The sequence below is a fragment of the Poromitra crassiceps genome, assembly GCF_964638095.1.
Source record: "Poromitra crassiceps genome assembly, contig: HAP1_SCAFFOLD_135, whole genome shotgun sequence".
Taxonomy (NCBI): Eukaryota; Metazoa; Chordata; class Actinopteri; order Beryciformes; family Melamphaidae; genus Poromitra; species Poromitra crassiceps.
In genome coordinates this window covers 334,172-356,782 of record NW_028152227.1, presented here as the reverse complement: position 1 = coordinate 356,782, position 22,611 = coordinate 334,172, and the positions used below count along the sequence as shown (strand labels likewise).

At 44.9% G+C, this 22,611-nt stretch overlaps 1 protein-coding gene across 1 annotated transcript; it reads left to right on the top strand.

Annotated features, from left to right (window-relative positions):
- Nucleotides 1–8,464: 8,464 nt before the first annotated feature.
- LOC310770615 (peroxisomal N(1)-acetyl-spermine/spermidine oxidase-like) lies at nucleotides 8,465–14,037 on the top strand (the record flags this gene model as incomplete). Its single annotated transcript, XM_083663363.1, has 6 exons — nucleotides 8,465–8,468; nucleotides 10,613–10,782; nucleotides 10,982–11,067; nucleotides 11,401–11,513; nucleotides 12,551–12,705; nucleotides 13,835–14,037. 6 exons carry the CDS (start codon nucleotides 8,465–8,467, stop codon nucleotides 13,985–13,987), a joined length of 681 nt encoding a protein of 226 aa, XP_083519489.1. The 3' UTR covers nucleotides 13,988–14,037.
- Between the last annotated feature and the right edge of the window lie 8,574 nt (nucleotides 14,038–22,611).

The window sequence follows — 22,611 nt, the reverse complement described above, 5'->3', positions numbered from 1 at the left end:
CGTCAATCAAACAATGTGTCAGCTACTGTGATGTCTGACTCTTTGGATTTTCTGTCTGCATTCTCTGTTCAGACATGGTGGCTACCTACCACTGCTCATTACTATCCAGACCCCCCCCAGGAAAGTCCTACCTGACACCAGGTGTTTACAACAGTGAATGGAAAAGCTTTCATTAATAGGTGGAATCACTGCTGTTATATTGATTGATGTTAGAGAGTAGCAAAATTGACATTTATTTAATTTGAAAATGTCACACAGTTCCTAAAGATACAGTTCAAGTATACATACTACTGCATGCGCTGGGACGCGTCATCAGTGATGTTAACTGGGGTCGTGGGTAGAGCTGTGCATCTTCACTGATCTCACGATTCGATACGATTCGATTATACAAGTCTACGATTCGATTCGATTCGATTATACGATGCACGATTTTCTAAAATTTCTATATTACCACACATGGCCTTTTCATTAATTAACACAAACAGTCGGATCAATATGAGCTGTTTATTGTTGTTCTTATTGTTCATACAAATAGTAGCTCTACATAAACTTCAAACATGACTCTTGGAGTCTGAACTCAGACACAGCAGACAAAAGATCTGCAACATAGAACGTCACCAACTCGGTCTGTGTGGGAACGCTGAGGGGGGCGGGGTCACGGTGCCCCCCTCAGCGGTCCCACACAGACCGTGACCCCGCCCCCCTCAGCGGTCCCACACAGACTGTGACCCCGCCCCCCTCAGCGGTCCCACACAGACTGTGACCCCGCCCCCCTCAGCGGTCCCACACAGACCGTGACCCCGCCCCCCTCAGCGGTCCCACACAGACTGTGACCCCGCCCCCCTCAGTGGTCCCACACAGACCGTGACCCCGCCCCCCTCAGCGGTCCCACACAGACCGACCCATTCTATCCTAGAGATGCTTACAAAAAAAGTATAGCCCTATCCTAGTTAGAGCTTTATGTGCAAATTATTCAATTCAAAAAAACAAAAACATTGCAGTGTGCTTTAAAAAATTAAATAAATCACAAAGTCCAGGACACTTCCTGAATGTGTTGGACAAATGGACAAAAGAGTTAACTTGGCACAACAGACAATTTTCAAATGAAAAATCGTAGAACCTCGGTTTACACCTCTAACCCTCTTACACTACTTGTCTGAGTCCTCCTCTGAGTCCTCCTCTTTCTTCTCCTCGGCAATGTATAGGTTCTTGTGTAAGAACACTAGTTGATCCAGGTGCTGTGGTGCGAGAGAGCTTCTCTTAGCAGTGACTATGTTGCCAGCAGTGGAGAAAACCCTCTCAGCAGGCACGCTTGTGCCTGGGATGCACAGATAGTGCTTTGCCAGCCTGGAGAGGAGTGGGAATGCGACCTCGTTGTCACGCCACCATTTCAAGGGCTTGCTAGAGAGAGAGAGAGATGGGGCTCTGCAGTACCTCTCCATTTCTTCCTCAGCCCTGGCATGCGCAGTGGGTGGTGCTGTACCTTGCTCAATGTCCCTGAAAGATTGTCCCAGCAAACTCAAAAGGAGTGTAGAGGCCTTTCTCTTGGGAGCAGGGTGAGAGGTAGTTGGCATTTCGTTGTCTGGCTCTGAGTCCTCCACCACAGGCACGTCGGTCAGCACATCATCTGAAGATGCACATGAAGATAAAACAAAACAAGGTTTTTATTAGGGATTTTAAAAGCAATATAACTTTACATTATATGATCCCAGAGGATAACACTTGCACTGTGTGTGTGTGTGTGTGTGTGTGTGTGTGTGTGTGTGTGTGTGTGTGTGTGTGTGTGTGTGTGTGCATATATATATATATATATATATATATATATATATATATACATATATATATTTATTTATTTTTAAAGGGTTAGCTTAACATATCTGTGGATGGGTGGGTATGAATGGCTTTGTCATGCATGTTTCATAACACATAGATGTTAGTTAATCTAAAGCATTTCCAATAACAACACAGAAATACAATACAGTATATATTATAGACAAAGCAGAAACAAACCTCTTTCAGATTCTGATTCTCCAGGTGCATCTGCCGCTTCTGTCCTGGCTGTCCTCTCATTCTGTGTTTGAATAAAAAAAGAATAGCAAACCAACAGTTAGCACTTTCTCAACCAATGGAGCAGATTGCAATCTCACAACTACTAGGATAACTGTTTTTTCAGTCTTTTAAAAGTTACTCATTGTTTTAATTTATATAAATGAGGTTTTACATGAAACAGTTAAATTTACCTCCAAGGCTGCAGCTTCATCGGCCACTGTGCTGTAGACCACCAGTTTCTCCTCCTCTGTGAGAAAATGCAGTCCCTTAAAACGAGGATCCATGGCTGAGGCTGTATGCAGCATCTTCTTTTCTGCATCACTGTTGTACCGTTTCTGCAGATCTGTCCTGATGGCCCGCTTGACCTCTTGATTCATATGTGTGTTTCCAGTGGTGTCTGACATCTCCTGGATTAGCTGAGCCTTTAGTGGAGCAATGAGGCAGACAGTAGGGTTTTCTTCTACTGACATCAGTAGTGTGACATCATACATGGGCTTCAAGGTCTTCACGATGTCCTCTGCATTCGTCACATCTGTTTCAGTCAGAGTGGATAGGTCAGACTCTGATCTTCTGATCGCAGGGGAGAGCAAAGTGGCGGTGATGGCTGGCTGTTGTTCCAAGAACCTCTTGAGTCATTTCATAGGCACTGTTCCACCTTGTGGGAACATCAATCTTCAGTTTCTGAGGCTTGATGTGGAGAAGTTTTTGCATCTCTTTTAGCTGGTGGCTGGCAGTAGCGCTGCGATGGAAGTAAGTGGATATGCGTCGGATTCTGGCCATGAGCTTGGCGACTGGAGCCACATTAAGCGCCCGCTGAGATGCCAGGTTGAGAGTATGTGCAAAGCACCTCACGTGGGGGAATTTCCCAACTTGGGCAGCCACGATCATATTTGATGCGTTATCTGTCACTAGCACAACAGCCTTCTCTTTTAGCTGCCACTCATCCACTACACCAGACAGAACCTCAGCCAGATGAAAACCAGTGTGGCTCTCAAAAACCGCTCTTGTTTGCAGCACATGTGACATCATTTCCCACTGGTCATTAATGTAATGTGCCGTTACCGTTAGATAGGACTCGGTCGCCATGGAAGTCCAGGAATCGCATGTGATTGCTACACGGCATGTGGCTTCCCCCATTGACTCTATCACCTCGGCTTTTGTGTCTCTGTACAACGCCGGAACAACCGTGTCTGCAATCGTTTGGCGGGATGGGATTTTGTACCGTGGTTCCAGGGCCTTTACCAGCTGGCGAAACCCGGCGTTCTGGACGACGCTATAAGGCCTTAAGTCTTTAGCTACGAAAGCTCCAATACACCGCGTTATCCTCTGGGCTCTCTCAGACGAAGACGGCATCTGTCTCACTGACTCGTCGATCCGTGGTTGTGCTGGGTCAGTAGAGGTTCTCTTGCTGTTAGCCATCGCTAACGTTAGCTCCGAGTGCCATCGGCTAATGTGGTTCCTTAAGTTGGCTGTGTTGCCGAAATATTTAATTTTGGCCTCACACGTTTTGCAAATTGCGTGCCTCTTATCCAGTTGTCGCGTGCCGGAGACTTCCTGAAATCCAAAATGCTCCCAAATGTCGGCTTTTAACACGTTCACTGCCAATGACGTGTTTTTACGTCAAACTAAATCCAACCGTTCACTGCCAATGACGTGTTTTTACGTAAAAAAAAAACGATTTTGTTTTTTTGACGGTGGGACGTTGATCTAACCCTTTTACGTCTCCTATACCAGAATTGGAGGTATTGAATGTGTATAATCTATTTTACCGACCCACTGAGTGGCGACATGTCTCTCCACAGTAGGAGAGGCGAGCCAAAACTGGAGGGGAAAAGCGCGAGGAAGCCGTTCTCATACAGTAAAATGGATGGCGAAAACGCTTTCACTTTCGCGCTGATGCACAGCGGTGGCAACGGTGGGGGGTTCCAAGAATAGATTGGATGCACACTTTGAAACACGCACCATAAATAAGCCCAGAATCGAAAGAGCTTCATCAGAGCTCTCAACCCGACCGCCAAGAAACCAGCGAAACCCATCCAGCGAGCCCCATGCAGACTGCCAGGCAGTGTTAACTCAATAATGAGACGTTTATTTAATATCAGTTTGTTTACTTTTCCGCTCTCAACAGCATGACAACTTGCCGCTCCCGGCTCACAACATAGCACGTCATCACAGCGCGCAGCCAGCACAGCATCATGGGTACCGTAAAGCATAGTATAGAGGTGCCAACAAGTCATGTTAACAAACTCCCCTCTTTCTAAAAAAAAATAAAAGTGACAGAAACCATGTTTCTTTTTTAACCCTTGTCAGAAAACAAATTCCTTTTTTTTCAGTCTTGAACAGCCATTCGATTTTAGTAAACCCTGTAATTAGATTTAAGTAAACACTCTGTAACCTTATCATTACATCAGGCTAGAACAGCCATTAACATTTTCTCCCTTTTTTACAGTCACCCAACCTTCCACTGTCCATCCTTCAGTGCTTTGAGAAGCACAAGGGAAGAAGCTCCCTTTTTAGTCAGACAGTCTGCCAGCTGTTCCTTTGTGTCTGACCACAGGATACGTTGGATCCTTTTGTTTTGGACTAGTTCTTTGATGCCACTTATTTCTAGTCTCAATCGTTTTTCTGTCACAGATTTTGTGGACTTGATAGCATCCACAAGGGAGTAGTTGTCTGTGACACATATCACAGGCAAGATGTCCTGTGTGACCTTTCCTGTGGTCAGTTCAGAGTAGAGGGAGGATAGAAATATGGCATTGTCAATACCATCAGCAAGAGCAAGTGCAAATTCCATCCCCACATAGCGAAGGCTGTTATGCTCCTCACGCCCCACTTGAAAAGCCTTTTTGAGGTGGGGAATGACTGTAGTGGCAAATGTGTCAGTGCCACCCCAGATGAAGTCATCCACATGACAAGCCAGGATTCCAGTGACACTGCAGGATTCATCAAGCCAGAAGAAAACAGCAGGATCCACTTGTGACATTGTGGCCCCCGTTCTCAGCAGTGTTGCTTTGACTTTATTCTACCAGTAGAGCGATGCATCAGCTAGTCCATAGACACATTTCCTGAGCTTCCACAATGTTCCTTCACTTTTGGCTTCAGGAGGAGGCCGAATGTAAATGTCCCTAGACAGCTCCGCCCCCTGAAGAAAAGCCGACTTGATGTCCATGGAGTGTAGTGTCCACTGTCTCTGACATATAACTGACATCAGTATCCTGAGTGAATCTGATGAGCATGTGGGAGAGTCTTTAGGAAGATCTTTTGTGTCAAATTCTTCAAAGCCCCTAGCTACTAGACGTGCTTTGGGCACTATACCATCAGGGGTTTCCTTCAGTGTACACACCCATCTGGTGGATACCTTCTTTTGGCCAATATCTTTTACCTCATCAAACACCCCATTTTTCTCCCAGTTACTAATTTCGTCAAGTTTTGCATTGTTAAATGAAACATCCTCTGTGACTAACACATCATTTTCATGTATAACAGAGCATAGTACATCATTGTCAAGTTTTGCATTTTCAACTGAAACATTTTCATGCACAGCAGACTCAGAGCATAGTACATCATTGTTCAGTGGCACAATCTGAAGATTGTTTACCCGAGTAAGATCAGCTGACCTCTCTGTACCTGCAATATCAGGGGGTTCTGAGTACTGTAGGTTGTACCAGTTCTTGTGTCTGCCTGTTGCCTTTCCTGCTCGTCCCATCACTTTTGCTGTGTGAGGAATACCAGTGTCGTTGTCCACATAGCTAATTTGTTGTCCTGTTTTTAGCATTATAGAGCCTCCTACTCTTATGCCTATTGGCTGTGGCTGATCATCCTGATGATCGCCACCATCAGCGTTAGCTACAGCATTGTTGAGGAGCCCTGCAACATAACCAGCATCATTATCATCCTCTATGTCACTATCAGTAGCGGCTAAGTTACCTCCATCACTGTCATTTTGCGGTGGGGGCTCTGGGCCCTCAGCACTAGCCCCGCCCCCTTCACTGTGATCACAATTAGCTCTCCTCAGCCTAGAGTGGTGAACCCTGACATATGTCCCACCATGACGTACAAATATTACTACCCCGTCTTGTCCTATCACGACTCCAGGACCTTTCCATTCAACACAGTCTGTTCTCTTGTAAAAGACTTTGTCTCCGGTTTCATACTTCTCATCTGTTGGACGGAGCTGCTTTCTTAGAGCTCTCCTTATTCTCTCTGAGCACTCTGACTCTGTGAATGCTTTCCTTGCTGTGTGCAACGCTGTTATATGTTGTCCTACCCATGCACTCATCGTGGTTCCTTCTAAAGCCGGTGGCTTATCGACTAGTACAGAGGGAAGATTTGGATTCTGTCCAAATACCAGTTGGTATGGGCTGAAGCCGTGCACATTCTGCATTGTATTTTTCGCCATGAGTGCCCAATCCAGGGCCGTTCTCCAGTCGCATCCGTTGTCGAGTTTAACTTTCAACAATATCTCCGTGAGTGTTTGGTTATGGCGCTCCAACAAGCCATTGCTCCATGGACTGTAGCCAGCAGTGGTTTTTATTTCAATGTTGAAATTCTCTGCCATGTCTCTTATTTCCTCATTATTAAACTCCCCTCCATTATCACTGAAAAGTCGCTCCGGTGGGCCGTGGACACTGATCCAGGAATGCATGATGTGTTTCACAATCACGCTTGGTTTCTTGGAGGTGACAATGCTGCCAGCACTGAAGCGAGTGAAGTGATCGATAATGTGAAGGTACCACACATTATGCTCCAGCTCATGCAAATCCACTGCTACAGTCTCGTTGTAACGGGAAGCCATGGGCAAACCAACAGCAGGCTTAGGTTTAGGTTTGCTGTGTTTGAGACATATCTCACATTTGTTTACTATCTCTTCTAGAATAGCAATGCTCTTATCATCAACATTTCCAGCATTAATCAGCAGTTTCTTAAGTTTATCAACTGACGCATGGCCAAATTGCTTGTGCAGCTTAAGTAAAGCTTTATGCTTTTGTTCCTCAGTCATGTTGTCTGTAATTGCTAGCACTATGTTCTCATATGTATCACTTGGGGAATCTTTATCTGATATGTTTAAACAATAATGGCCTGAGGATGTAACCTCCAGAGCTAACTGTTGTTTAAACATTGTTGCTGTATCATTCTTTAAGTCCAAGACAGTTCCCGCTCTTTTTAGCGAGGCTTTGCTTAGCAGTAAGGGGATGTCAGATGGGACTACTTCTGTTTCTATGCAGCATTTTGTTTTTCCTATCTTGGCTGGGATTTTGACCATTTTTGTGGAATGCACAACATGTCCATCCCCGAACTTAAAAGGCCTGCTGCTGCCTGTGTTTATCACTTTTTGTACGTCTCTCTCATTTAGTCCCTTTACATAGTTATTCAGCCACTTTTCACCACAGACTGTCCTCGTGCATGCTGTATCGATTACAGCCGATCCTAGAGCTTCAACCATGAATATTTCAGAATCTGATTCCTTGGAAAACAGTGTTAAGTTACACTCATCAGGTTCTTCACTGCATTGATTTTCACTTGTCATTTTTACATGCTCTTTCTTGTGTGGGCAGTCTTTCACCCAGTGGTATGTGCTCTGACAAATTCCACATTTTGTTCGTCGTCCATACTTATCAAGCGGGTTAGTGCCTGCGAGTGGTCCTCCTCTAGCTTGGCTACTTTGGGCTCGTGACTGCTCTCTTCCTCTTCTGTGATCCGTGTAGTACACGGCATCTTGGCTCACGTTGATTGCTCCAGTCTTCTGCTCACTCTTCTCACCAAATACTCGTTTGAGCGCTGACTTCATATCAGCAAAAGTGTGCGTACCACACGCAGTTAATGCTAGTTGCTTGTCTTTGACATCAAGGCCGGCTGTATCGAGGAGTTTAAACGCTAAAACAGCGTCGGGCAGAACCATATTAAACTTACGGATCTTGTTGTATTTCTGTTCAAAGTCCGCTATGTATTCGGCCATAGCGACGCCGTCTTTCCTTGACACTCGATCAAACACAGAGTACGCTTCATAAGCCCGGTCTTTCTCTTCTCTCATGAAAACTTTGTCAAGTTCCCGAATCAAAGTGTTCATACCATCATCCTTGTTTAGATCGTCCGCTTGTATTTCTAGAGCAATGTCCCTTGGTCGGCCATCCAACGACAACGCTACAGCCAGTGCTTGTTTTTTCTTGTCGAGGTCCGTCACCCGTCTCCACATTTCCACTTCATTTTTCCAGTTTTCGTACGACTTTCCCTCGTCGAATGTCGGAGGCAGTCTGTAGTTATTAGAGGCAGCCATCCTCTGCTACCATGTTAACTCAATAATGAGACGTTTATTTAATATCAGTTCGTTTACTTTTCCGCTCTCAACAGCATGACAACTTGCCGCTCCCGGCTCACAACATAACACGTCATCACAGCGCGCAGCCAGCACAGCATCATGGGTACCGTAAAGCATAGTATAGAGGTGCCAACAAGTCATGTTAACAGTGCCAGGCTGTTTCGGCCCTCATCAACATAAAATAAAAAATCATCTGGCCACTAGGGGGTTGCACGTACAATCGCGCATGAGCCGGCCGGTGTGCTGTGTCCACTGGAGCAGCACAGAGAGGGGGGAAGACCCTGTGACAGACAGGGGGGGGGAGACCCTGTGACAGACAGGGGGAAGACCCTGTGACAGAGGGGGGGGGGGAGGGGGGGGAGTCCCTGTGACAGAGAGGGGGGGAAGACCCTGTGACAGAGAGGGGGGGGGGGGGACCCTGTGACAGACAGGGGGGAAGACCCTGTGACAGAGGGGGGGGGGGGGAGTCCCTGTGACAGAGAGGGGGGGAAGACCCTGTGACAGAGAGGGGGGGGGAGACCCTGTGACAGAGAGGGGGGGAGACCCTGTGACAGAGAGGGGGGGGGAGACCCTGTGACAGAGAGGGGGGGGAGACCCTGTGACAGAGAGGGGGGGAGACCCTGTGACAGAGAGGGGGGAGACCCTGTGACAGAGAGGGGGGGAGACCCTGTGACAGAGAGGAGGGGAGACCCTGTGACAGAGAGGGGGAGGGGGGGGAGACCCTGTGACAGAGACGGGGGGAGACCCTGTGACAGAGAGGGGGGGAGACCCTGTGACAGAGAGGGGGGGAGACCCTGTGACAGAGACGGGGGGAGACCCTGTGACAGAGAGGGGGGGAGACCCTGTGACAGAGAGGGGGGGAAGACCCTGTGACAGAGAGGGGGGGAGACCCTGTGACAGAGAGGGGGGAAGACCCTGTGACAGAGAGGGGGGGAGACCCTGTGACAGAGAGGGGGGAAGACCCTGTGACAGAGAGGGGGGGAGACCCTGTGATGGTTGAATGTGTCGACGGCGAGAGGCTGCTGACCATGTTATTGTCACCGTGCCTCTAGGTAGACATTGTGTCTGCTCATTGTGTTTTATACCATTGGAATATATAAAGTTTATGAGGTCTCTTTTCAAAGTTCAAGAGTATATCAGTTCAGTTGTTTACTTTCACAGACTAGTCGACTTTCAAAACCACTAGTCAACACTGCATCATAGTCAACTAATCGTTCATCTGTGGTTTTAGGAATAAACAATATAAATAAATAAATAGAACATAGATTTAATTGAACAATACTTTTCTTACGTTATGCCATGTTAAAGAAACCACCAAATTGAAGGTATTTAGAGAGGGAAAGACTGCCCTCGATGTTGTTACTGCAGTCAAACAGTTGGTATCTTTAGACAAGTCGCGGGGGTTTAGCGGCTCATTTGTAAGCAGCCTCTCAGAGCCAATCAGGACTCTGCTATTTCACATACCCTTCTATAGAGCCAATCAGGACTCTGCTATTTCACATACCCTTCTATAGAGCCAATCAGGACTCTGCTATTTCACATACCCTTCTATAGAGCCAATCAGGACTCTGCTATTTCACATACCCTTCTATAGAGCCAATCAGGACTCTGCTATTTCACATACCCTTCTATAGAGCCAATCAGGACTCTGCTATTTCACATACCCTTCTATAGAGCCAATCAGGACTGCTATTTCACATACCTTTCTATAGGTTTGTCCCGCCTACATTAGTTAACCCTTTGGCTGTTTTTGAGACCATGATGAGAATTGATCGTTTTCATTGGGTGGGGGAAAAAGAGATATCTGGCGTGACTAGTCAACTACCTTTTGGGAGTAGTCCACTACTAAAATGCAGTAGTCGTCGTGAATGCCCTGCCTAGGCCGTGGACCCCCATCTGATGAGAGTTTGTCTAACTCAAACACAAATCTGAGAATAGTTTTATCACATGCAATTTTGTCCAGATTTTTCCACAACTGTATTTTAGGCAGAAAGATAACAGTGAAACTATGATCAAAATATTCATCCTTATACATTCTTATATGGTGAAGTTTAACATGTAAACTTGACTAAAGGACCCCTGGTCGTCCCTCGACCCCACCTTGAGAACCACTGCTATACAGTGTGTACTCGGTGTGAGCAGAAACTAGTTCTGTTCTCTAATGTTCTGTTCTATTCTGTTCTCTAATGTTCTGTTCTATCTGTTCTGTTCTGTTCTCTAATGTTCTGTTCTCTTCTGTTTGCTCAGGATACCTAAAGAAGCACCATTCCACCCTGTTCCGTCCGCCTCTCCCGCTACACAAGCTGCACTCCATCCAGAGAATTGGTTTTGGAACGAATAACAAAATCTTTGTGGAGTTTGACTCCCCGTGGTGGGATGCTGACTGTGAAGTCATTTACCTGGTGTGGGAGGACGAGGTGTGTAGTGTGGCCGGACGGTAAGATGCATCTCTAGTATGCATGTTCAAATCTGATTTCTCCCCTGGCTAAAATACAGACTGCCGCACAGTGCACACACACACACACACACACACACACACACACACACACACACATGCACACACACACACACACACGCACATTTGAACTATCTGTTTCATCTCTTATCTCTGTCCAGGAGAATATGGTGGACCAGGTGTCAGATATACAGAGATCCTGGATAAAGAAGATGTTTGGCTTCACTGTTCTCAAACCCTCTGAAAGGTCAGGAACCACAAGAGACTCTGATGCCTCCCTCGCTTGTTTCTGTTCTATTTCCAGAAAAATATCAAACAAAATGAATGCATAGATAAGAGTTACGGAGTCAAACCTCTGCTGTGCGGGGGCACCCACGAGCTACAAGTTGTCCTGCCAGTGAAGCGGCTGGCGACTGCACATGTATCGGAGGAAGCATGTGCTAGTCTACAACTCTCCCCAGATTGGCAGACCGGTTGGAGCAATGATCGAGACAGCTTGGCAGGGGGAATTGGCCTAGTACAATGTGGGGGGGGATTACGTTGTGCAACTCCTCATCTTATTATTGATGTCTGCACTCAGGTACGGCCACGTTCTCTGTGGCTGGATCGCTGGTCACGAGTCAGAGTATATGGAGACGCTGCCTGAACAGGAAGTCACACTCGCAGTCACGCAGCTCATCCGAAGATTCACAGGTGAGTCGAAAACCCTTCTGTGTAAAAAAAACAACAACAAAAACGTGTCCTGGTCGCTGCACTAGCGCCTCCTCTGGTCGGTCGGGGCGTCTGTTCGGTGCGGAAGGGAACTGGTGGCAATAGCGTGATCCTCCCACGCGCTACGTCCTGCTGGTGAAGCTGCCCGCCATCAGGTGAAAAGAAGCGGGTGGCAACTGCATGTATCGGAGGAATTATGTGTGTATGTCTACGGCCTAGCCTGGGTAAACCCAGCCCCCACGTGACCTGCTCTCAGACCTGCTCTCAGTCCCTAGTGACTGAGAACCAGAGGTCTGAGAGCAGGTCACGTGGGGGCTGGGTTTACCCAGGCTATCTACGGCCCTCATCAGATCGGCAGAGGCGGTAGTGCCCGGGGCAGCAGGGGGAAGGGGGGGGGACGATACTCAGTGACAGCACATTGCTTGACAGAATCTATCCACCTTATTTTTGAATGCCCCATTGTAAAAGATAATTGTGGGAACAAGGTCCGGTTTAACGTGACTTATTGTTGCAGCTTGCCATTTCCTTTGTTATACTCGGCCGCAGACCCAAATTATAAACCGGAAACTGGAGTCCGTTATAAATATAGTCACGTTATAAACAACTAACCAACGCTGGGGGTCCGTATGGAAACAGTGTTACTCGAAATGGTTAAAAGTTAAATCAATTTGGTCATTCAGTGGTGTTTTACTGCCATGTAAAGGAACTATTACGCATTAGCCACAGTAGCCGACTACCCACAATGCATTACGTTATCCCAGCACCCGAACGACACGGCTGTAGAGCAGAATGGCTCTGCTGTAAAATCCTCACAGACATTCTTTTTGTCAAGTTAAAACCATAGACTGTAAAACAGTCTATTACACCGGAAGCGGAAGAAGCACCCATCAGGCATCATGGCAGCTAGAAGTAAGGTGGATAGGATCCTTCCATGTTCTAGTGATGTTTCTGAGCCTTGATCTTTGAAGCATTGTCACCTGTCAGACACCTGTTGTTGTAAAGTAACTGTGTGTGTTTAGGAAACCCCACCATCACACCGAGGAGAATCCTGCGCTCCCAGTGGTTTCACGACCCCTGGACCTGTGGATCCTACAGCTACCCAGGAAGAGGCTGTTCAGCGCAGGACCTGGACAACTTGAGGGAACCTCTGCCTGCAAAGGGTGCACCTTCTCAGGTACACACACTCACGCACTAGGGCTTTCACATTGCACTAGGCCTACTCCACCTGTTTGAACAAGTCACTTGCACTAGGCCTACTCCACCTGTTTGAACAAGTCACTTGCACTAGGCCTACTCCACCTGTTTGAACAAGTCACTTGCACTAGGCCTACTCCACCTGTTTGAACAAGTCACTTGCACTAGGCCTACTCCACCTGTTTTAACAAGTCACTTTCACTAGGCCTACTCCACCTGTTTTAACAAGTCACTTGCACTAGGCCTACTCCACCTGTTTGAACAAGTCACTTGCACTAGGCCTACTCCACCTGTTTGAACAAGTCACTTGCACTAGGCCTACTCCACCTGTTTTAACAAGTCACTTGCACTAGGCCTACTCCACCTGTTTGAACAAGTCACTTGCACTAGGCCTACTCCACCTGTTTGAACAAGTCACTTGCACTAGGCCTACTCCACCTGTTTTAACAAGTCACTTTCACTAGGCCTACTCCACCTGTTTTAACAAGTCACTTGCACTAGGCCTACTCCACCTGTTTGAACAAGTCACTTGCACTAGGCCTACTCCACCTGTTTGAACAAGTCACTTGCACTAGGCCTACTCCACCTGTTTGAACAAGTCACTTGCACTAGGCCTACTCCACCTGTTTGAACAAGTCACTTTCACTAGGCCTACTCCACCTGTTATTTTTAGGCAATATCTGCAAACAGTCGTCATAAGCAACCTGAAGCTTGTGGATGCATGCTTTTTTTAAATTCACCCACAAGGGGGCAGTATGTATATATATATATATGCAGTGAGCTCTGAAGAGATTAATCTTATCAAGGTCTGAACATAAATAGAATTTCCTTAAGGTGTTAGCTTGTGCATATAACATATGGCGCTGTCTGTACTTGTCATCATCATCAGATATTTGATCTGTAATAAAGTGACCCAGATATTTTGTTTAGTCACAAACAGATAGAACAAAGTGAGGCCCCTGTCCCCTTTTGACTGACTGCTTGCTGTATCCCAGCAGGCTTTGCAGGTGTTGTTTCTTTTGACTGACTGCTTGCTGTATCCCAGCAGGCCTTGCAGGTGTTGTTTCTTTTGACTGACTGCTTGCTGACTGCTTGCTGTATCCCAGCAGGCCTTGCAGGTGTTGTTTGCCGGAGAGGCGACTCACTCCTGCTACTTCTCCACCGTCCACGGAGCCCTGCTGTCCGGCTGGAGGGAGGCTGACCGTCTGCTGGCTCACTACGCCTCCATCAGTCCCTCCGGACCATGCAAATCCAAGCTTTAAAAACAGCAATGCATCTTGTACTAAAGAGATTTTTTATTTTTTGCCAAATTGTGCCAAATTGATTCTCACCGAATCTATGAAGGTTTTCAATGATGAAAGATGTCGAAATAATTTCTGTCAAATTGATTTTTAAAATGCACTCGTATTACATTTAAAGCACTTTATTTCTTACCTGTTATAAGATACAGCACATGAATATCAAGATTAAATGTAATACATTCTTAATACTTTACACTTGACAAATACTTGTTTTTTCTCATTGTAATACCAAATTCTATGCTCTGTGTGTGTGTGTGTGTGTGTGTGTGGCCGAACCTGAAATTGTTGATATAAAGTTAATCTAAACTATATCCATGGGCCATGTTGTCTGTTTAGTCTTGAATGAATACATGAATTATGCATATATATACATATATCAGCAATAATAAAAGGAGAAATCCATCGTAGAAGAGGAAGAGTTTGAGCAGTTTGAGTTCAGGTCCGTTCTCTCAGGGTTGATGAAAGGCATTCTGGGAAATGTAGGAAATTGCTAACTGAAGTAGAAGTAGACAAGGCAAGACAAGAAAAAATGGGTTCACGAAAAAATTTATTATACAACTTACAACTATATACACAACTATACAACACAAAATAACTCCTGGAATGTATTGAATGTCACAGATTGATGATATGTACAACTGTTGTCAGAGTTTCTCATGGTAACTCAGATCCCACTGAGTCCATTTGGGTCCCATCAGGTTTTCTTCAGTAACATCAACATCGAATTATTTGCACAGTTAAGATCTTTTTATACAAGAGATTGTGTTCCTGATCTGCTTCTACATTAATAACAAACATATAAAAAATAAGAAAAGGGCCAAGGCACCTCTTCTGATCTGAATTTGTTGAAAACTCCAACATGTAGGCAATATGCTTTTATCAGTGTCATCACTTCGCAGTCATATTTATTAGTTTCCTGTTAGCAAGGATGTGGAGACATCTTGCTGTTAACAATCAGAAAACGAACAAACAAATATTTTATTCTATTCTATTAGAAAGGGAAACCACCTCAAACTATTGAATTAAAAGAGAGCGAGGTACCAGTGATTATTTTTGAATTGACTCCATTTTTATTTTTGTATCCATATTGCTTTCTTTTGTGGCTTATTTTTCTTTCTTATTCTTTATTAGTATTTTATTATTATTCTCTTTGTCATTGTAAATTATACTTATTATGGTTATCTCCTATCTCCAACACTCTTGGTTTCTGATTGAAGAAGATTACTCAATTTCCTTGGAACATACATTATATAGTATATACGGTAAGTGATGACCATGATGGAGATATTGCCTACACATTCACATGGACAAATTCAATATGAATGAGCAATAAAGGCTTTTTAACTTCTTATTCTTTCATTCTTTCTTTTAATTATTATTACAGACTAGTTGATCTGGTTGTTTCCATACTTTTTGTATGTTTTTTTTTATATTCCCTTTAAAGAACATTCTCTTTTTAATATGAATTCCCACTGAAGTGCTTTTTTCGGAGTTCTACGTTTTGCACAAAAGCAAAAGTTTGTCATCCTCTTATAGCTAAGAGATCAACTAGAATGCTTGCACAAAGAAAGATATAGCCCCGTCATGTTTCCAGTCTCACACATTGTGTTCACTGCCTCTTTCCTGTGTGAAGTGGGGTTCCAAAAACCACAACAAACCCCTAGCTCAGCTCTAGTGTGGGTGACACCAACCAACATAACTGCATAATTACAGCCCACATAACAGACATTGGTTTGTCATGGGATGTTTAGTCTGTCAGCTGAAAGGAAGTTAGACATTAATGGGAAGATCAACTTGGTTTACCTGATGTCTTTATATCAGCTTGTGATGATAATTTGAGCATAAATGCTCCAAAAGGCCTCTCTGATTGGTGTATTATGAAACTGCATCTGAAAAACCGAGGTCTTATGTCATTGCCTATAATGTTTTTACGGACGAGTTGAGAATAAGACTGTTTAGCTGAATGTCAGAATAACCTCAATGGTGGCTCCTCATGAGGTCTGTCAACTGTGTGCAATGTTCCAGCTTCTCGTTCATAACATTGACTCTGCGGTTGATGCTGAGGAACTGGCAGGTCTTGTCATAAAGCTTTTCCAGGTTTTCTCGGTCCCAGTAGAAATCAGGTGTGATGATGAGCAGGTCCGACCTCAGGTTTATACAGTGTCTCAGTGCAAAGAGCACTTCTTCCCTGAAGAAGAACATGAGGGCATCGTCGTCTGGTTTCGCTGCCATCTCTGTCAATATCACCAGCGCATTTGAGGCACCTCTAGGTAAATCCACTTCATGGAAACCATGGTTGATCAAGTCATGGCAAAGCGTTGGCAAATGATACTGATCTGCTGTTGCAAAGGCAATACACTGCATCATATCCTTGTCCTCATCCTGGGAAGGCTGGTTGGTTTTGGATGGTTGTTTCGTTCTCGGCCCTTTGGGAACCCTCTTTCCAGGAATTGTCACTGGTTTCAAACTGGATTTTAAAACTGAACCCTCTTTCCAGGAATTGTCACTGGTTTCAAACTGGATTTTAAAACTGAACCCTCTTTCCAGGAATTGTCACTGGTTTCAAACTGGATTTTAAAACTGAACCCTCTTTCCAGGAATTGTCACTGGTTTCAAACTGGATTTTAAAACTGAATCCTCTTTCCAGGAATTGTCACTGGTTTCAAACTGGATTTTAAAACTGAATCCTCTTTCCAGGAATTGTCACTGGTTTCAAACTGGATTTTAAAACTGAATCCTCTTTCCAGGAATTGTCACTGGTTTCAAACTGGATTTTAAAACGGAATCCTCTTTCCAGGAATTGTCACTGGTTTCAAACTGGATTTTAAAACTGAATCCTCTTTCCAGGAATTGTCACTGGTTTCAAACTGGATTTTAAAACTGAACCCTCTTTCCAGGAATTGTCACTGGTTTCAAACTGGATTTTAAAACTGATTTGACGAGGTTTGTTGAATACGGGCGCTCTTGTCTACTCCTACAGCTAGTCTGCACCCAAGGGTCAGCCAAGGAGCTTCTGAAACGTCTTAACCCATAGTAACAGCTCCTTGGACACATCCTTGAGGCAGGCCAGGTGGAAAGAGTCCTAGGTTGGGATTCATACGCGTGTCCCTGAGTAGGATGGGAGAGGCTGGCCGAGGCAAACAGGCAGACCTGCCTCCTGTCCACTGGCCGCTGAACTCCCAGTCTGAACCACAAGGTCCGGAGAAGCATCTTCATTGTCCTCGTGTTGTCCTCGTGTTGCAGCGGCAATAAGTATGGTCACTTGCAACCCTGTTGTCCATCATGTCAACTGAACTGGCATTTCTTGCTCGCTTGGGCATTAAGCCCAAGACAGCAATAAATGCCAATTGAGTGACTTCTTGCTTGGGAGCTGGAGAGTCACTTTCTTCCACGCGTTTCCTTTTTTCAATCCTGATTCTGATGCGTGCACTTTTTCTCACAGCTGGAGCAGGGGCAATGGTCCGTGTGGCAATGGTCCGGGCAATGGTCCGCAATGGTCCACAGGTCACAACTTCCTCAGCCTCCGCTTCTGGAATAAAGATATAAGAATAAAGATTATTTCTCTTTCAAACAGTGTCGTAGATCTAATATGAGCAAAACTTATTAAAAAAAATTCACAGCTATGTTCATTTCCAAAGGTTTGTGGAAATGGACAATTTCCATAACTCTTCCAGGCTTGGAAAACACAGGAAGCTGGAATCCTCTTCAGTGTATTTTCCCGACCCCGCCGATTTCCCCCCCATTTTCTCCCAAACTGTACTTGGCCAATTTCCCCCTGCTGCTGCCCCCTCTGCCGATCTGGGGAGAGCCGTAGAGTAGCACCGTGCTTCCTGCGACACATGCACAGTTGCCAGCCGCTTCTTTTCAACCCGACCTTTCACTCAGACAGTAGATCAGCCCCCACGGTTCGGAACGTGGTTCGGAACGTCCCTTTTTGTTGTATTTAACGTTTAACGCTAGTGTATGAGAACCCCTGCAGCGCAGCCAGACACAGACATCGCACGCAGAGCAGCACACAACACCCAGACAGACCCAGACAGCAGGACAGGATTGACAAACGCAAGCCAGAATATCCGATGCCCACCAGCAGCAAATCAAGACCAGCAAGAAGCTGCAACCAGCAGCACACGCAGGGGCCAGCGCTGCTGGTTGCAGCTAAAAATATTATTCTGCCAAACAAAATTCCCTGGCCTTCACTGTTTTATTGAAGGAAATTATTTTTGAGGTGTGACTACATTAGAAAAGATTAGCTTCAGAGTCAGTGATGTGCTTGAAATGTTTAATTTCACAAAAGGCTCATTATCTCAGCTTCTAGAAAAAAATTGCTGTTTTGGGGTAAATCAAGCTATCTTCTCCGGCTCATAACTAAAGAACGGAAAATGGGATCAATAAACTTTTTTTTGCAGATGATAGAATAGAGTCTCATCGTTCTTTGTGCGTGTTCAGTGTTTACATAGTAATATCACATAGAGATGCTGCGATCCGATCATGTGATCGGATATCGGCGCGATATCAGCCAAAAAACATGGATCGGATCGGATCGGATTCCAGCGAAAATGACCGATCCAAGGCTCCGATATAAGCACTCCATTCCATAATCTGCTCCAGGATTTCTATCCAGCATGCAGCAGCAGCAGCAGCAGCACACAGAGGCCGCCGCGTTGAGCCTAGGATGGCCAGGGCCAAAACGTCAGACACACCCGTCCTTAACCTATGTGCGATTCGAAATCACGCGTCCGCACCATAGACTGGCAAACATGGCCGCCCCCAGTGTGGCTGTCTGACAGTTTCAAATTATAACAAAACAACCACTATTGCAATTTGCAATACATGTCCCGCAAGGTTTCTGAGATTAGGGGAAAGTCTGAGCTGGCGTTACGCTAAACCAAACGTGGGGATGAGGCAGCGGATTTGTTTTGGCGTTAATGTTAGCTGTTGTGATGATGGCTAACGGGGCTAACGTTAGCTAGCTGGTTATCTAGTTGCAGGGCAGCGCTCCACAAGCTTGTTGTGACCAAAACCCCCGCATTTCATACTCCCAGAGCTGGCGTAAACCATAGAGAACCTCATGCATTAGCCTACTCAAAATGAAACGTCCAGGGTTTGTGTCTCCAAAATCAACTAACGTTAACGTTACATGCAAGCTAACGTAGCTAGCTGCGGAGCACTCGATCTATAAGGAAAACGAATGCGCACATAGCCTACATAATTGTCAACATCACATACATGTATTTTCTTTAATCTAGACTACAGGCATCATTTTTCAGTCAAAAGTGAAACGACACAGATATGATGGCGTATAGTGAGGCTTTCCATGCCTCACTATAGAACTGGCCCCATGCAAAATTCAGACCGCTGTGATACACTTTACTAAAAAAAAATATTATATCACAATAGTGATGTCAGATTTGCTTAGGTCAGAGCTATGGAATTTTAAATCATCCATCTTTGCTCACAACATTTGCCCTTTCTTTCTTCTTCTTTTTTACCCCAGGTGTGCATAAAATACAGGTTAAGAACTTATGGAAAAGTCATGGAAATGAATTAGATGAACTAAATCGTTTACATACTATATTACCAAAGCACACACATACATACATACCTAACCCTAAAAATGTTTGTTGCCTGCTAGCTATCAGACAGCATAGAGATACTTAAATATGTGCTGTATCGGTATCGGATCGAAATCGGTATCGAATCGGGTATCGAAATTTGATCGGAATCGGATCGGTTTTGAGCTAAAATATCGAAATCGGATCGGAATTGAAAAATCTCGATCGCAGCATCTCTAAATCACACAATATTCTGTGGGCCTCGAGAAATCACTGAAAACGCTCTGAAACTCTGGCACTGGGAGCGTCCGTTCTCCAAAAGTGGCTGGCACTCAATGAGTTAAGGGAAAAAAAATATTTTTTGAGCTGTGCAGGGCAACAAATGGTTATAAAAAGTATAACGTGATCCGAACCGTGGGTTTTCTGATCCGTGCCAGCCCTATTGCTGTGAAATATATATATATATATATATATATATATATATATAGTTTTTACATATATAGTTTTATAGTTTTTACATACACATTAACCCTGAGGAGTAGCCGGATTGGGCTGATTTTCAGAAATATTGTGATATTTGGGAAATATCACAATTTTGAACATTTAATTTCAGAGGCTGCAGCAGGCTCAGTTTTAAACCCAGAGTGAAGTTTCTGGTATCATATGAAACTAGAAGACCTAAGGAATCGAATTTGCCAACCATGTCATGCTAGTTTGTCAGGAAGGTGGCTAAATAACACTCCAAATTTAGGCAAAATTTTGGCGAGGGAAAAAAAACATTTTCAAATGGGTCCTCTTTTTCGCAGGTGTGTGTGGCAGGAGGGGGCTTTAACTAGCCAAAATGCTTTTCTGCTGCCGTTTGTCTCCTGTATGCAAAACCATCGCCTGGCACGTTTTAATCCTATTTGTTTATGTGATTGACTAATTGTCATGACTTGTTAGCCAGCCAGCTAGCTGCAGGCTAATGTTACAGGCGGTCCCTGTCTTTTTCCACCTTGAATATAATTTTTTCATATTCGATACTTTTTATTTATATTCAAATATATATTTGAATATCCGTCCTTGTTGGTAATACTGATGTAGGACTCAGTTTCCCAGAATGCCCCGCTCCCTACCTTCTCTGAGTCTCTTGCGGCGGCGGTCGATGGAGGCAACCTCTGACTTCAAGCTCATGTAGCTCTTCCTGGTCTCCTGCAACTTGTCCTGCAGGAAGGAGATCCGCTCCGTGCTCGACATGCTGTCCAGAGAGTCTGGAAAGAGAGAGAGGTGTTTTTTATTCTTTATTTCAGATTCATCACTGCCTCAGCAGCGACTATTCTTCCTGGGGTCTGTAGGGGGTATGGAGAGAGAGAGAGAGGTGTCTGTCCCCCCCCCAATATTTTATCTATATACTTTTTTTTAGTAGAGTGCACGAACAAGACAAACAAACAGGTTCAGACACAGGAAAATAAAAGAAAGGAATGGAAAAAAACGTACATACATCATCAACATTACAGCGCAGTGCTACCAGCCACATCAAGTGCTGGAGACAGAGGTGTTAACACGGGTTACAACTCTGTACTCCACATTCTTGGCTAATTTCCACCACATAGTACTGCATAGTATGGCTCGTCTCAACTCAGGAATCAAAATTGTACCAACCCTGTCATGTTAGTTTGTCAGGAAGGCAGCTAAATAACACTCCAAAGTTCAGCTACATTTTGGCGAGGGAAAAAGAAAACATTTTCAAAGGGGTCCTCTTTTTCACAGCCTAATGTTGGCAGGTGTGTGTGTCCGTTTGGAAGCAGCTAGTAGCCTTATATTGTCATTTAGCCTTTCTGCTGCTATTGCATGGTTCAATCAGCTAATTGTATTTTATTGGGGGGCGGAAATTTGTGAGAGAAAATTTGTCTTCCAACAACCTACCTTTTGCCATGTCAGCTTGGGGGACATTCTCCATATCAACTGATGGTCCATCTTCCAACGGGGGCTGAGCTGGGCTCTCAGACAACGCTGCACCGTTGGGAGAAGACGTCTTCACTTTTGGGCACATCTTCCCAAGTGATTGTTCGAATTCCTATGGAGATCACAATCCATTAAAATAAATAAATAAATAAATAAATACAAGATGCATTACAATTACAATGTGAGATGTAAAACGCAACAACGCTCCTTCATAATCTTACCTCTATCAGGCTTCGTCGTGCAGTGGCCCATTTGCGTAATGGAGAGTCAGGAGGCAGACGTTTGTCAAAAACCTCTGGGCTCATGCCTCCAAATGAAACCCGCTTCTTCTTCAGTTCGCTGAGGTGACTTCCAAATGAAACCCGCTTTTTGCCAGTTGGGGTTTTCCTGTCAGCCAACGGGGGCTGAGCTGGGCTCTCACACAACGCTGCACCCAGAGAAGGGGTCTTCACTTTTGGGGACATCTTCCCAGGTGAAGACATCTTTGTTGTGGAGCTGCTGGAGGCTGGAGCTGCAGGCTCTTCAAACCTGAAATCACAATGAACAACAAAATGTTAATGGTTCTCAGTCACATTTAGTGTTCAAATGTGTTCTGTATCTGGATATACGCTATAATGATTGATATAGCATATTATCCAATCACTTGCTTTGCATTTACACCTGTATTTACATGTGTTAATGTCTGGAATCCACGTACACACACATACACACACGCACGCACGCAAGCATACACACGCACACACACACACACACACACACACACACACACGCATGCACGCAGACACACACACATACACACACGTACACACACACACGCGCACACACACGCACACACACACAGGCACACACATGCGCGCACACGCACGTTTGACACAACACACACATATACAAGTGTATATAAACACATATAGGCTAGGCCTATTCTATGTATTACACTGTATTTCTTTGCTATTCTTCTACATACAATTGTATTGGCTGTTTCTCCTACTAGACAGGACAGGACTAGACTAGACACTTTGAAAGTGAAACACAACTGCTGCTACAACTCCATTAAACTTTCAAACTTGTGTGTGTAACGCTACATACATG